General features: G+C 36.7%; 1 protein-coding gene across 3 annotated transcripts in view; it reads left to right on the top strand.

The window, feature by feature from the left end:
* The window catches only part of UBR2 (ubiquitin protein ligase E3 component n-recognin 2), a 51258-nt gene that overhangs the window by 6744 nt on the left and 27977 nt on the right, over positions 1 to 16537 (top strand). The window contains exons 4-14 of one of the 3 annotated variants that reach the window (XM_082756427.1): positions 735 to 848; positions 3796 to 3923; positions 4894 to 5032; positions 7321 to 7383; positions 8593 to 8713; positions 10620 to 10727; positions 11576 to 11664; positions 12496 to 12594; positions 15000 to 15163; positions 15259 to 15358; positions 16381 to 16509. In XM_082756427.1, coding sequence (XP_082612553.1) covers positions 735 to 848; positions 3796 to 3923; positions 4894 to 5032; positions 7321 to 7383; positions 8593 to 8713; positions 10620 to 10727; positions 11576 to 11664; positions 12496 to 12594; positions 15000 to 15163; positions 15259 to 15358; positions 16381 to 16509 — 1254 coding nt within the window. Of the gene's footprint in view, positions 1 to 734; positions 849 to 3795; positions 3924 to 4893; positions 5033 to 7320; positions 7384 to 8592; positions 8714 to 10619; positions 10728 to 11575; positions 11665 to 12322; positions 12422 to 12495; positions 12595 to 14999; positions 15164 to 15258; positions 15359 to 16380; positions 16510 to 16537 lie in introns of all 3 variants that reach the window. The other 2 variants (XM_082756428.1, XM_082756429.1) reach the window with 2 other exon arrangements.

The following is a 16537-nucleotide window of genomic DNA, read 5'->3' as shown; positions in this document are numbered from 1 at the left end:
GACATCTGAAAGTGTAAGCAAATATTTCAAATGTCCATCCAACTCTATTGATACTGTAGGGTGTATTTGTATGTATACAATATACCTTCCTGACACAAATAGATGAAGAAAGAATTATTCTATGAATTATTTAATAGTTGTGGTTCAAAAACTGTTACGTTTATTAATTTGAGCTTATCTTTGCTTTAAGTAAAAGTTTATTAAAACAATGTGAACGGTACATCATTACAGTATTCAGCTACTGCTTACTATGCTTATGAAGATTTATGATGCAAACAGTTTGTAAGTTTTGTCCAGGAACTCCTGTTATTGCAAACAGTGCATCTGTTCCTTTTAATAATGTTACATGAAATGATAAAGCTTTGCTCAGATGAAAAATGTGAGAATCTGAAGTAGCAAAGGTGGCATTACAAGTAGAAAATTCAGGAAAGCTGCACATTACTACCATGTTGTCCTGTTGTAAACTGTGTACATTAATACACAGCCTTGGACGTGGGTAGAATAGGAGTCTTTGGACCTTTTTTTTTCTTTCCTTGTGGCATAGACAGGTTGAAGTATATAAGCTTTCAGCCATCATAGAAACAGACACGATTTTACTTTTTTGAAGAGGGTACTGGAAAAAGCTATCAGGTGTTGTGGTCATGCTTTTGTAGTTTAGCTGTGACTACTTGTGTTAATGTGCATGCATGGCTTATATGTGTGTTCACATGACTTTGTTTTAAAAATCATTTCAGATGACAACATCGGGTGGAGGAGGTTTCTGTGACTGTGGTGATACAGAGGCTTGGAAAGAAGGTCCTTACTGTCAAAAGCATGAACTTAACACTTCAGAGACTGCAGAAGAAGAGGTAGTAACAGTTAAGACATCCTGTTTCAAAACACTATTAACTGTTCACGTGTGTGTATAAGAAACCATTCAAATGAGCTGATATTTAGTCTTCTATGCCAAAACATGAGCGTTCACAGGAGACTAGAGTAAATTTAATAGAAATATTCAACCGTACTATGAATTAGACAAAGTCTTACCAAACTTAGAGTTACTTAGAATGACATTTTCTACTTGAAGGCTTTATTTTGTATGTTGTTGGTTGCCTGTGCAGCTTTAGTTCAGTTTCTTTGTTTTTCTCTCTTATTCTGAGAGGCAGTCTTCCAGATGAAAAAAAATTGTATGTAATTGTGTGAATAAGCCAAATTAAGCTATCTGTGTAACATATGTTCTGATTCTCACAAAATAAAGCACACAAATATTTTGAGTCAAAATACCTTGCTATTACAAAAATGCCTTACAGTTAAGATAAACGTCTATAAAAGCTTGTTTCCTATGGAGAAGGTAAATAAGAGAACATCTCTTCACAATTTCTTATAGCATAATGACTTAGATATATTAAATGAAGCTAGCAAAAAAAAAAAAGTTTCACTATTTAGAGTATGAATTCAAGCTGTTGAAATTAATGCCACATAGAAAGCACTGTACTTGCTAAAAGTCTATGTATGTACAGAAGGCAATTTAACCTATTTGTGGAGGAAAAAATAATTGATGGCTATGTAAAAGTGCAGTTACCATCTTTGACTTGGGAAGTCTCTTCGTCTTAAGGTAGCAAAGACCAGAGGTGCATTCTGCTCTTATATTCTTTCCTTAGTATCTGTTGTTATGCTTCAGGAATGATAGTGTCCAGTTGGACTTCTGGTCTGACCACTTAAAGCTGTTCTTATGCAATAGAATTTGTGACATTTTTTGAAGGGAATATATGAGAAAAAATTTCACACGAATTTTTCTGATCTGATGCTTTAAGTGAAGCTACTCTAACCATATTTGCAGTAACAGTAGTCCTTGTAAAATCTGTCCTCACTGTCTCAACCCTTAGCAATTTCTGCATGGACTCACCGCTTGGCCTGCCTGCCAGGTTACATTACTGGGCAGCCTCAGAAAACGTGTTCTGCGATCTTGGGTTGGCTGCTACTGCAGTGTGCAATGATACTTATGGTGGCAATGAAAGATGGCAGTAATTTGATTGATGGAAAAACTTTAGGTACTGGGCAGGTTTTGTGCTTCTTTCCCGTAAGTGATGGGGATTGAGATCCTCCTGTGGAGCGTTGTGTTTGAGGTAGATCAAGGATTGTTTGAGTTCACTGGTAGCCTGCTTTCTCCTTGCCCAGAGATGTGTCTTTGCTGAAGGTGTTAGGAACAGAGGCAGTGCAGCTGTTTAAGGTTTGCCTTTGCTGTTGGTGACTGATAACTCTGCATATCCTAAATAAGTTTTAAATTAATCAAAAAAGAGGAATGGTGGTTATTAGCATTTCTGTAAAACTTCCAAATATCCCCAGAGTATGTTGGGGTGGGTGGTTGAATAAACAGCATACAGTATAAGTAAACTTTTTTTTTAGAGTATGAATACAATGTACAGAATGACTGGAGTTTACAACAATTCACAGTACAGGTGAATTGCTGACTGCTGAGGGCCTGCTGTAAATAATGCAGACTTATTCTGAAAAGTTTGTTGTGGCCATTTTGATACAGTGTAAACTGTACTGAAATAGAACTTGGTGGTACACTGTAATCCTACAACAGAAGTTGTGCTACCGCTCCATATCTTTCTCTGTTAACTATTACACAGATTTCTATAGTATTCTGAATTGAGTCAGTGACCCAGTATCAGTCCATGTGGTCCAACAGGTGGCTTGCAGGCCATGCAGTTTTCCCTTTCCAGGTTTGTAGAAAAGGCAGGAGTTGATTTGAGCATCAAAACCTTGAGAATTGATGGTTGTGTCTTGATACACTTTTATTTGTAAAGCAGTAGGAGAAGCAGAAGCCCTTCACTGAAGAGGCTTTTAATGTTTTCTATTTGTACACAAATCCCATGAAATGGATTGGAAGGAAATTGTAGTGTTATCTGCTAGCTGACAGGGGACTGACATATCAGCTTCTGCTGTTGTGGGAAAGCAAACTAACTACAGGTGTGTAACATGGCAGTGGATCTCTTTTTCTGCTCCAGAAAGAAGTTCCTTTGAGTTTGCAGACTGAGGAGGACTTCTCCTCCCCTTTTCAGTTCCCTTAGCAGCAGCAGCCCTTCCCTTCCCTTCTGGCAGAGAAGGGAGGCTGAGTTTATAGTGCCTGCTGCAGATGTCAAATGGGGGCACCCTGGAGAGTGCAGAACAGGCACAAGTGGAGGTGTGTTCCCATGCAGAAGGGAACGGGTGTCCCTGAACAAGATGGACATGTGGGCAGATTCCATAGTGTGAGAGACTTCCATCATAACTTGTGATCTCAGTGTGCTGGTGGTTGTACATTCTTGGGCAGATAAGACTTCTGCCTCTAAAAGCCTGGTACTTATAAAAGAAGGCAACAAATGTATATTTATTCATGTTCTGCAGTTACTAATACTGGTAAGTGGAACAAAATACAGTGATTTCAAATAAAATTTTTTGAAGACGTTATGGAAAAAGCAGGTTCTGATACGGCTGAGGTTGAAAGTGGGTTGGTTATATTAGAAGGTATGCAGAAGTGAGAAGGAAAGTGAAAACACAGAAGTGTGAAAATTTAAGTGGGTGATCATAGGCAAGTTAGCGTTTGGGCATTGAATGCTAGATTCCCAGTTTGGTGATTTTCAGTGAAGAACACAAAAAAGAAAACAGGCTGATTATTGACTCTGTTCCTTTCAAATGCAAAGTTATTTAAAGAAAGGCACCCTTAAAGATGCTTACATCATCTTTGACACAAAGAAGTTTGAATTTGACAAAATTCCCTATTCTGAATGCCATTTAATTTCTCAATTGCTATTTATACTTATTTTTCAGGATCCTCTTGTGCACTTACCGGAAGATATGGTAGCAAGAGCTTATAATATTTTTGCTATCACATTTAAATATGCAGTAGATATATTAACATGGGAAAAAGAAAATGAACTGCCTGGCCTAGAAATGATGTAAGTATATAGGCCTTTTAAAGGCCTGCAGATATTTCAAATGAAAAAATGTGAATTCTTACTTTAAGCCTATTTTCTGTCTTTCCTAAAATTCTATCAGGAATATTTTGTAGGCTATAGACTAAGTTTTAATGGATTTATTTTTCCTCTATTTTTTATTTCTGGGTACATCCCATTTCTTTCCATGGAGTTGATGAAGCAATGTGTCTGTGATAACTTAATTTTCCTAATATTGTAAAGGAAATATTACTACAGTACAATACCCTAAAACAAGTGGTGGCACTGAAGTTGAGTTCTAATGGCAAAAGCATTTTGTGCTTTTTGTGAGCCATTTATTACAAATTTTGAAACGTTACATAATATTGTAATATAGGATAACAAAGTATAGTCATAGATATGTAAGTTTTTTTTGTGTGTTGGCCTATTAGTAACTTTGTGCTGTATGAAGAAGACTGCTATTTAACAAAATGATGGGGGTCAAAAGATTGTACTGAATCTATGTAATCTTAAAAAGTTGTGGCTTTGAGGATTGTGGAGTTCTCTTTCAGAGACTGCCAAGCTTTTGTTGAATAACAGAAATTTGTGGTACTACTGGGGAAACAGGTGTGTTAAAATAATGCCAGACCAGTGAAACCTCTAGGAAGTTATGGGAGAATGTACTGAGCACAGCTGCACTGGAAGGAAATATGTTTTCCTTAGGAAACTGCTGATTCAGAATCAACGAATTCTCAAAAGTATTACTCAGACCTAAGTTTTGTCTTAAGGTTTTGCTCATTTTGGATTTAATTCTTCAGGAAAGTTGCATGTTCCTATACAAGTTAGAGAGGGTCAGTCCTTTTGGAATATAACTCTGTAGCAAAGGAAGCCCAGGCTTGGGTTGTCTGCTTAGTGGAAAACGTTGTTAAATTACAAGTTGATCTTTTAAACTGTATTACTTTGAATTACATAAATCCAATGCTTGCTTTTGAAGTGAGAAGAATGATACCTACTACTGCATGCTCTTTAATGATGAAGTCCACACCTATGAACAAGTTATTTATACTCTTCAGAAAGCTGTCAACTGCACACAGAAGGAAGCTATTGGTTTTGCAACGACAGTAGATAGAGATGTAAGTAAATTCCTTTCTAGAAATTTTATGCTTACCCTAGTGTTTATTTTATATGTCCACACTTACTTAATTTGTTTTCCCAAAGAGTATGGTTAATGTGATTGAGCCACATGTGTTAGGTCACTAACTTATTGACCAACCCAAACTGCATTTAAGATTGAATATATATTTCAGCATCCCTGTATTCTAGTAACTCTTACGAGTGTAGATACCAGAATGCTTCTTAGCCCCTCTGCAAAAGGCAGGCAGCAGCTTTAGCTCATGGCTTCCTATACACCAGGGAATTTTCATTGTAAGATCCATTGTACTTGCTCCAAGCAAGGGAAGAGAGTAACAGCTGTCCACTGTGAGGGATAAAATCCGTAATTGGCTGCTTTTGTTCCTGTGCTTACAGAATTATTTGTGGTTTTTAAATGTTTCTTTTTTGTAATGGTTAGATGAAAAACGGCAGGAAAAGGTAAAGCGTTCTATACAGCATTTAGAGAGAACAATGAGTTCAGAATCATTACATACTGAATATGATTTTAACTAGTACATAGGTCTCAGAAACACTGCCAGTTGTGTGCGTCTTCTGGCTTGTGTGAATTTTTTTACAAAAGGGCTTCTTTTCCTCTGGCTAACTTTCTAGGGACAGCTGCATCTTTTTGTTTGTCTTCTAAGACTGTTGCTTTGAAAAAGTGTCCTTTTATGTTTTGTTTCCTCATGCATTTTTGGGGGGTTGGGGCCGACACAGGGGATGGACAACACAACAAGGAGCATCTCTTTCAAAATGGCAATGAGAACATCACTTTCGGGTGTTGAAGTGGTTAGACTGGAAGAAAGGCAGTGGAAAAGGAAATTCAACTGCTTTATATTATGTAATGCTGAACTACATTTAATTTTTGTATTACCAGTACCCTATTTCTGTAATATCAGTACCTATATAAAGATTCCTTTGACTTAAACACATGCACTTTATTGTTGGATGGACTTTGGAGATTTTTCCCTGCTGCTCATCTGTCCTACTTTTAAATACATACAAATTTTTGTATGTATTGGCTTGGCAGTGTTATTGAATATTCAGGTGGGCAAACTTGAACTTTTTTGAGAAGCTAGGGATTATTTGCTTCAGGAATTCATGTGTCTGCACACATGCGTGTATGTATACAAAAAAAGTCAATGCCTGAAACAATGTTTTGGCATCAGACAAGGTCTAAAGTTTGAGTAAGCTGTCCTGTCTGTAATACAGCAAAAATTAAACCAACTATCTCTATTTTAATTTACGTAATGGCAGCATAGAATGTGGAAACCTTACAGTTTTGAAATAAACTACGTGCCTTAGTAACATTTGTTTAGAAGGTCAATTAGCTTTAATATCTACTTTAAAGGCATTGAAGTGTAGTGGCTGTGTCTTAAAATCACGAATTATTGTACACACAAGATTTTGTTTAGCAGGTAACTGCATATATGGCTGTCGTGGTTTAACCCGGCCGGCAGCTAAACACCACGCAGCCGTTCACTCACCCTCCTCCCTCCCTTTCTGGGACAGGGGAGAGAAATGGAAAGTGAAGCCCGTGAGTTGAGATAAAGACAGTTTAATAAGACAGGAAAATAATAATAACAATAATAATAATAATACAATGATGATAATAGTACTACTAATAATAATGTGTACAAACAAGTGATGCACAATGCAATTGCTCACCACCCGCTGACCGATGCCCAGCCTAACCCCAAGCAGTCCGGCCCCCCTCCCCTGGCTTCCCCTGGCTAGCCACCCCTATATATTGTTTATCATGACGTCAGATGGTATGGAATACCCCTCTGGCTGGTTTGGGTCACCTGTCCTGGGTCTGTCCTCTCCCAGCTCTTACTGCACCCCCAGCCTGCCTGTTGGCAGGACAGAGCAAGAAGCTGGGATGTCCTTGGCTTGGTATAAGCACTGCTCTGCAACAATTAAAACATCGGGGTGTTATTGGCACTCTTCTCATCCTAAGCCAAAACAGAGCATTCTACCAGCTACTAGGAAGAAAATTAATTCTGTTCTAACTGAAACCAGGACAATGGCATGGTTTTATTTTCTTTTTAAAACTACAAGTTGCATATTGGAAACCCAAATATCTAGCTACATGCAGTACTTTTTAAAAAAAAAAAAAAAAAAAAAAAAAAAAAAGAAATTTGCATGAAAGCAAGCGCAATCAACTTGCATCTGAAACCTTTACTGTATCTTTTATACCAATGTAAACCACAGCATTTGACTTTCTTGGTCAGAACCTAGTATTAACATTACCTTTTTTACTAAATTCAAGGGACGTAGATCTGTGCGATACGGAGACTTCCAGTACTGTGATCAAGCAAAATCAGTAATAGTGGTAAGTAACATGACCTACTTACTTGCCGCATGTTTCCAAAAGGAGGTATTGCTACATAGTTTTGTGATACTGTTACTGTCACGGCTCTTTACAGTAACAGAAAATGTTGGAGATACTAGGATATACAAAGGAGATGTATCAAAAACACAGGTTTATGCTCTGTTTTTCTTTGTTTTTATACCTATAATTTAACTTGCACCCTAACTCATTTCCTAAGAAATTTTTCCTAGACTGCATCTGTCTTCAGAAAAGAGATCAGGAAGTTCAAATGTAATCTTTTAATCGCATGTCAGTTCAGATCAGTGAAGCTAAACTATTTTTTTCCTATAATATCAAATTGTTTGCCTTTTTGTGATAGCCCCAACCACTGAAATTGCAACTGAGTGATTAAATCCAAGTGCTAAGCTACAAGTGCGTTTCTTGTATATATGAATGCATGTGTGTATAGTTGTACTCTATATTATAAGGTTCTTCCATGTAAGAACACGGGATTATTATTTTTCTTTAATTTTCATTTAACTGCTGCAGTGCAGTACTTAGTTACATGAAAGAATTTGTGTACAATGCTGCTACCACTAGGAAAGAAATGCTGTAACTACAGTTACTGTACTGTACTATTTAAAGTAGTTTGAAAACAGGAATGTATCTTTGGAGATGAAGTTGTGCCGTATACCTAGCTTGCCCCCTATGCAGTCAAAGAACAAATGACTTCTATGTGTAACCTTATCAATCAGGCATTACTAGCACAGAGATGAAAGGACACTGTTTCATTCTTGTTTTAATTCTGTGTTTGTTTTTCATTTTCGGAAATTGTCTGTGAACGGTAAAATTCTCTTCTTGGTGTGCTGCTGTGTGACTTGCATGTCATGCTGTAAAGAATGAATGTGCGTGGTTGTCTTAGGCTATGTGTGGGGCTGCTTATCAGTAAAATGCAGCAGATCAGTGTTTCTGTTGATAAGAGCAGAAGAGTGGAAAATGGATTGGCCTAAATACACTGCTATTGCATAATAATGTCATTAAAATATTAATAGGATAAGCAAACTTCAGATTTTTGATTTAGCTTCTTCTCCATGCAGATAGCAGTCATTTAAATATGTATTAAAATTATAAATTACTGAAATTAATCATAGGCATGTTGTATTTCTGTATGGTGATGTATGCGAGCCCTCATTAAATAAGCATTACCTTCTTTTTTTCCCCATTTTAAAGAGAAATACCAGTCGTCAGACGAAGCCATTGAAAGTACAAGTTATGCATTCATCCATTGTTGCTCATCAGAGCTTTGGTCTGAAGCTACTAACTTGGCTTGGCAGTGTTATTGGATATTCAGGTGGGCAAACTTGAACTTTTTTGAGAAGCTAGAGATTATTTGCTTCAGGAATTCAGCTTGCTTCACAATGTTGTCTACTTCTTTCACATATGCAATATATAAGGCTAAACAATATCTTGTTGCAGTTGATGCTGTTTTCTGATACTGAAGTGCAGTTCTGACTTCTGTGTAAAAGCACTACCAGTTTTAGTTAGTCTTCTCAGATATTGTTTTCTGTTTAGTTGATGTTGAACTTTGAGCTGAGAATCACTGTCAAACGTTGTATGCCAAGAAGCTATTTTTCAGTCCCTAGTTCTTTTTAAATGAATGCAGTAAGCTGAAAATAACCTGTCTGCTTAGACAAAACAAAATTAATCACAAGTCACTTGATGAATGATGATGAAAGTGATTACTTATGGTTTGTTGCTGTGCAAGCAGAACAACAGAGAGAATGCAAGGATGTGGGGACTGCTCTGGGATAAGTATAGAAACCAATGAAGTATTAATCAGATATTTAGAAAGAGGCTTCTTCAAAGGAATCAAGATGCATGGTATCACTTTTATGGGAAGGCTCAGTGTTTGTTCTGGTGTGCTTCCTCCTTTGTCTTGAGTCAAAGTTGTGAAGATGTTGAGCGTGAGCTGAAGTAAAAGGAAAATACATCAAACTGCCAATAGGTAGAGAAGCAGATACTTGGACTTAATTAAGTGCACCCAATGCAGTTCATGTGTGCTATGCACCTGTAAATTTTAACAAGAATTACTAGCAGAGCTCTCTCTGCCACTGTAATGCCATGTATACATTCTTCTGTATAGGTGCAGGATTTGTTCAGAGATTATATGTATGATTAGATTGATACTTGAAAAAGTTGCCAAGATTTTAGGCATGGGTGCTCTATATCATTTTATTTATGATAGATGAGTAGTTTATTTGTATGAATTTAGTTTTAAAACACACATGTCAAACTATTGAAAAGTTACGGTAGCAGTTTGTTCAAGTATTTGGTTTCCCATAGCTTCTTAACAAATGCACCCAAACATACACATTCTGCTCCGTTTTTTAAGTAGCCTGTTACCATTCAATCTGCAATGTGAGATGACAGAATTGCAATGCTTTGGTGGTTTCATCTAAAATCTCCCTGGCCAGATGGAGATTGGAGGTAGAGCTGAACTCTGTGGGGGCAGGGGACACGACCCTGTTATGGGGGCTGACAGACTTCATGGAACTGCACTTTGCAGTGATACGGGACGCATGGCACCAAGCCACTGCCAGCTCACGCTAGCTGGGAAGCTGAAGTGGCTAAGCAGGTTGCAGAGATAGTGTCTAATGCTTGTAAGTCATAATTTTGTTAGTAAATATATATTACCTGCAGTCCAAAGCCAGGTTGAGCACTGTTCACATGAGCGTTGTGTTGCAGATGCAGGCTTGACTGCAAGCGTAGAACTTGTATGTTCTTTTCATAGCAGTTATTACTGCTTACCATTAAGAAAAAGAAAACGTAGAGAAGTTTTACAATAATAACAGCTAGTAAGTATATTTTAAAAAATTACAGTCATATATGAATTATATTTTCCTTTTGACAGAACTGGTAAACAGGAAAAATATGACCCAGAAAATTAGCCTGATGTGTAACTACTTAGGTTAGTAAGCCAGCAGCAGTTCTAAGGAGGGACATTTTGCATAACTTCGAAACAAATCATTGTTTTGGCAGTTTTTGTAAGGTTCATTAATGTTCTCTAAAGCTAGCATAAGACTTGCAAAATATAAAATATTTGTGTGTCTGCCAGCAAAGCATGCAGTGTTACTCAGTTGTCTAGGAAAAGATGGATATGCGGCTTCTATTGTGTCTTAAGAACTTCCAGGTATCAAAATAATACACAAAATCAGTTTTTAAGCTATTACTAACTTCCACCTGTTCTCTTCATTAAGATGGCCTTCGTCGAATATTGTGTCAGGTTGGTCTACAGGAGGGGCCAGATGGTGAAAATTCTTCCCTTGTGGACAAGCTGATGCTGTACGATTCTAAACTGTGGAAGGGTAAGTTTTGTCCAGCTTTTGGAAAATACTGACGAATGTTAGGCATGACATTTTTCCCTTACTATATCTGCTAATTCATGATCACTTTTACCATAATATATAATTGCTTAGTTTGTTATAATATCTCTCCATGGTGCACTTATATAGAAGACAAGAACACAAAGATTGTTTGGAGACAGGTTTTTTAGGTCTTATTTTTCAGAGTAGTCTGAAGCCAAGGCTAATAAACAAGAGACTGATTTGGGGTTTGTCTGCTATGTTGGATCTCAGTACCTATATCATATTTATCAAAATGGCACCTTTTTTGGCTTTTGACTTAACTGATCTTCAGAAAGAAATGGTACAGATGTCTATTTTCAAGCTATGTATGGTCAATTCTTATTTGTATTGGCAGTATTTTCTGAAATGCTGCTCAGGCAGACTACATGTTCAGAGTTAGATAAGCTGATTATTTGCAGAGTTGTTCACAACAAAGAAAAAATTATTGCAGTTCCCAGGATTTTCCATGTAGCTGCTTCCCCTTGTCCCTTTCCTGGTCCATCCAAATCCTCTGTTCTGAGGAGCAGAGTTTAGTTCTTGTTTGACTGACTTGCCTAATATTTGAAGGTTTAGGTTATTCAACAGCTGAATATTACTTGACACAGGAGAAATAAATAATGCCGCTTGAAGCATTTTGTTTTATGTGCTCATCTTCATTCTTTGCTACAACCTGACAGACTTGATCAAAGCAGTTTCTGCTCTGAAATGTAGACTTACTTCACCCTGTAAAAGTTTTCTTTTCTAAATGTTTCCATAATACATTGATAGAAAGTAGTGATATGTAATGTGTTGTTCATTTTTCTTGACAGGAGCTAGAAATGTATATCACCAGTTATTCATGAGTAGTCTCCTGATGGATTTGAAATGCAAGAAACTTTTTGCTATCCGCTTTGCAAGAGTAAGTATTTTTATTATAAAGAACTATTAAATACCTAAACTGTCTAGTGAAGAGTTTAGTTAGCATATAGAGCTTCAAATGATGCAGAAGTATTATTTGGATGTGGAAAGTTGAAATGAAATGCTGACTACTTTATTTCTGTCTTCAAAATATTAGTTATAATGGCATCTCATCTGCTGGGAAGAAAATGAGCTTTCCACGTTCCAGAGAATTAAAGCAGTTCAGATGTTTTTTGTCTTCACCGTCAACTGTGCAGGCTATTTCTTCTTGAGAGCTAATTGCATCTCATTCTTGAGGTGTAAGCTGTTAAAGCACTACTTGGAAATTGTGCTGAAATTCTGTTATGCAGATTAGCATTTCTGCATTAACTAGTACTTAAAATGCCTGAAATCAGCACAGCGAAATTCTGCTCACACTGCTGCAGATAAATAATTTTTTGAATAACAAATAAAATATTAGCCTTTATTGTGAAAATGAGTGAGTAGACCTCACACGTGAGCAGATAAATTGTCATGTTCTTTGTACAAGGTATCTGTATAATAATCTGTGAGAGCTATTCTTCCCTTTATCGTGGAATTAAAAGTTTCCCAGAGCAGACATTTAAATAAAAAAAATCAGGTCAGTGTGGATTAGAGGTGAATTTCCCCTTGTTGTTTAGAATTACCGGCAGTTGCAGAGAGATTATATGGAGGATGATCACGACCGGGCAGTATCGGTGGCTGCTCTGTCTGTCCAACTCTTCACTGTACCTACTCTGGTGAGTAGTGCCTGTCTTTCTTTTAAAAACTGATAGTTGGCACTCCTTGCCTCTTTTTGCCTCCTTCTTAATAGAACTATGAGCGATTGCAGAGTGATTTTATGAAAGATGACCACGACAGAGAGTTCTCAATTGCTGACCTCTCGATACAGATATTCACAGTGCCTTCTCTTGTAAGTACTGAAAGACCAAAAAAAGGAAACCTTTTTTTGTTAAAAGCCACTAAGAGGTTCGTGAATCCAGACCGCAGATTTCTTTAACATTACTGTGGAAATGCAGGGCACTGCTTGCTGCGCAGGAGTCAGACTGTTTACATATGTTGCAATGGGTTGAGAAGTTAAAGCAGTTCACCCTTGCAAAGTTTGGATCTGACTTCCCAGAATGGGCTGGGTATTTTTGATTTCTCTTTTTTTTATTTTAGGGTTGGCTTTGTTTTGTTGTTTTTTTTTGTTTTTGTTTTTTTTAAGTGTGTGTGTGTATATGTGTGTATATATATATATGTTTATATATATATTTTATATATATATATATATATATATACACACTTTAATATACTTGAATGTTTATTTAGAGGCACACACATAACATTTACGTTTCTCATCATACCAAGCCATGGTTTCTGTTTGTAGAAATCTATGTTGTGATTTGCGTACTGCAGTTTCAGAGCATACCATTTGGGTGCAGTTCAATAAATGATCCTCTTTGTTTATCATAGTTTTCCAGTCAACCTAACTGCAGGCAAGAATTGTCTCATGATATTCACTACTTCCTTTGGTACATCTAGACTCTATGCCTTCTTTCAGATTTCCAGTTAATTCTTTTTACAGTGCTTGAGGCTATGTTTCACCCAGTTCACTAATACTGCTGGTCTTTCACCAGCTTACGCTTGTTTGGGGAAAATAACCTTTTTTTGCTTCAGTCTCCAGATAAGTCTGTCTTTCCTTGTAGTACAAAATAATTTTGTGGAGCTGTACTGAAAATAAAAGTTTGATTTTACATAGCTGGATTTGCTTTGACAATGAATGCTTCTGAATCTTTTGAAATTCAATTGAGCTCTAAAATTCAATACTAGTGTAGTATTTATGATACTGTGCAAAGTTGTTTTTTTAATTTCCTAGGCAGCAGATGTTCATGGAAATCTGACAGGATTTCAGGGTTCTGTTTCCATGGGTCAGGGCAGTGTTGTGTTACCTCTTAATTTTGATGCTAACAATAAGAATGTTGCCATTACTCAAACTTACAGGTAGATTTATCCAACTAGGATTATTCAAATGCTCATGTGTTACTTTTTTGTTTGACAGATGGAATAATAAAATGTGTGTGTATACACGTATATCTTTTTTTTAGTAATTTCAAACATTTCCTTTTTATTTCAAAAACATGCAAAAAATAAAGTAGAACAAAATTGTTATTGACTAATTTTACAGAAGACAGAATAGACGAATGATATGATAATTATGATAAGCTCCTCCCATACAAAGTAAGAATGATTTTTTTCCTAGGTTTAGGCCTGTTTTACAGTCATTCTCAACTGAATGAAAATGTTGAAGAATGTAATACCACCCACCACACCCCAGTAACATTTTCAAACTTACATTAGTAATTTGAATTTGAGCTCTCAAGTAGCTGCGGTTGTTTGGTTTGAGGGATGATGGGTGGTTCTGTTTACAGTAATTTTTTTTAAATGGTAACTATTAGATTTTTCCCCTGCAGTAGCATTTTAAAAACTGAATTTGTAGTATCATTATGAGCTGTAGAACCCAGAAGCTCTAGTCAACAGCTGCAGTGTCTTTGTGGTAGACCAGAGGGGCTGATCTTCCTGAATATCCCAGCCACACATCGCAGCTCTCTGGTCCCATGACTCATACTATTTACCTAGGAGAGCCAGCAGAATGAGGAAGTTCTGGAAGAGTTCACAAGTAGGAGATGGCAGTAACGTTTTAGTGCCCCCTACTCTGTTGTGGGTTGGGTTAGGTTTGGCTGGGTGTGGAAGACAATGTGGCAGCATCGGAATTTGTGATGCCTGTTGATTTGTTTTGTGCTACACATGGATATATGCGACAACCCCTGATGGGAATTAAAGGTCATTGCACATAATTTCCATGTGGAAATTGCACTGTACAGGTCCTTAGCAGTTCAAAAGACTTGCTGTTCACAGTGCTTAACAGTTTGTAAAGAGAAAAACAGAAGACCTGTCACTGCCCTAAAGGGTTCATACTTAAATTACATGAGAAGACACAACAGATACTTAAAGGGAGGTACAAGTTAATTATAAGACACATAATAATATGTTTTATGTCATAATTACATAGGTTAGCAGGAGCCTTACCATCGTCAAATCTCTGTACAGAAGGGATCTGAAGAGGGAGAGATCTGAATTATGATAATTTCTGGCTAGATTACATTTTTCTCCTGTGAATATTTGGAAGACTTACTTTTACTATGTTCCTTGGTTTTAATTATTAATGTAACTACTTTGGATAAAATGTCATGTATTTTATAAACTTGATGGTGCAGTGTGAACCTCTTGTTAGTTGTGTCTGTTAATTACAGCAAATTTCAATATACTTTGGTGTAGGCTCGAATGCTAATAACAGAAGAAAATCTTATGACCACTATCATCAAAACTTTTATGGACCATCTAAGACACCGTGACATCCAAGGCAGGTTTCAGTTTGAACGTTACACTGCTCTGCAGGCTTTCAAATTCAGGCGTGTTCAGAGCCTTATTTTGGATCTCAAGTAAGTATACTAACTACGTGCTGATTTGATCAATTTGGGGTGGCGGGGGAGGAGGGAAGATTAAAATTAACACTTGTATCTGTTAATGTACTCAGGTATGTGTTGATAAGCAAACCAACAGAGTGGTCAGAAGACCTGAGACACAAGTTCCTAGAGGGTTTTGATGCATTCTTAGAATTACTCAAGTGTATGCAGGTATGTAAATCTGTGAATTACAAAATTTGCACTGTGTTGAAGATTAAAGCAGGAAGCTGTCTATTATGATGTAAAAACTGAGGAAATTAATGTACTATATTGTAAACACAATGCAGTATGTTTTACTAACTTCTGGAATTGTCATGTTTTCCTGAAACATGTCTCACCAAACTTTTCCTGATTTTTTTTGTTTGTTGTAGAAGGCAGTAAAAAAAAAAAAAAAGTGGTTCAAAAGGAAAAGTGTCATTTTGGGCATATTTTGCAGGTGTACAGGCAGATAAGACAATTGTATGAATGAGATCTATCCCATTTTAACTAATATTCCCTCTTAGTGAAAGATCCATATACTACTTTGGGGTCAGCAGAGCTGCTGCTTTTATTAGAGAATATATAGTCTGTGCCATACAAGTAGATACCTTCACTGTGAATTTTTTTAACCTTTTCGTCTGCTCGGTTGAGGAGTATTTTAAAACCAGTGTGGCTTTTACAAAGACAAACTGACCGTGTGATCAGTGAGGTGTAAATCAGAATCACTCCCCGTTTTCTATACTTCAGTGGCATGCTTTTCTTGATATTTAGCTTGTGTTAGTCTGATAAATTTTTAATATGGTCATGCTGGTATATGACCGTGCTGTTTTTACTACTTATACTGAGATCTGATTAGGTACTTGAGTACTTGATCTTTAATTAATATTTACCTACATTTAATGTATCCCTAGAAACCACATTTAAAAAGCAAAATGGGTGTGTAAGATGATTGATGTATGCATATGTTCTTTGTAAAGAAAACTCAAGGTGGTAATAACAGAGCTAATACCTGAAAAACCTGTCCCGGTATTCTTCTCCACTTCTTGTTTCATTTTATTGTTATTTAGATGTTTATAATTCCTTTCAAGATGGTCCCGAGTTTTTCTCGTATTAGCAATATATTTATAAGGACAGCTAACCACTGTCCCACACTTAATGCTAACGAAGTTATTACAGTGATATATTGTTGAAATGCACAACTCTTTTTGTTTAAGGGTATGGATCCAATAACTCGTCAAGTAGGACAGCACATTGAAATGGAACCAGAATGGGAAGCAGCATTTACACTGCAGATGAAATTAACACTTGTTATTTCAATGATGCAGGACTGGTGTGCTTTAGATGTAAGTTTCTTCTGAATTGTTTTTTCCA

The sequence above is a fragment of the Aythya marila genome (genome assembly GCF_965140915.1).
Source record: "Aythya marila genome assembly, chromosome: 3".
NCBI lineage: Eukaryota > Metazoa > Chordata > Aves > Anseriformes > Anatidae > Aythya > Aythya marila.
Note: the sequence above shows the minus strand (reverse complement) of the source record. Positions and strands in the feature narration are given on the sequence as shown.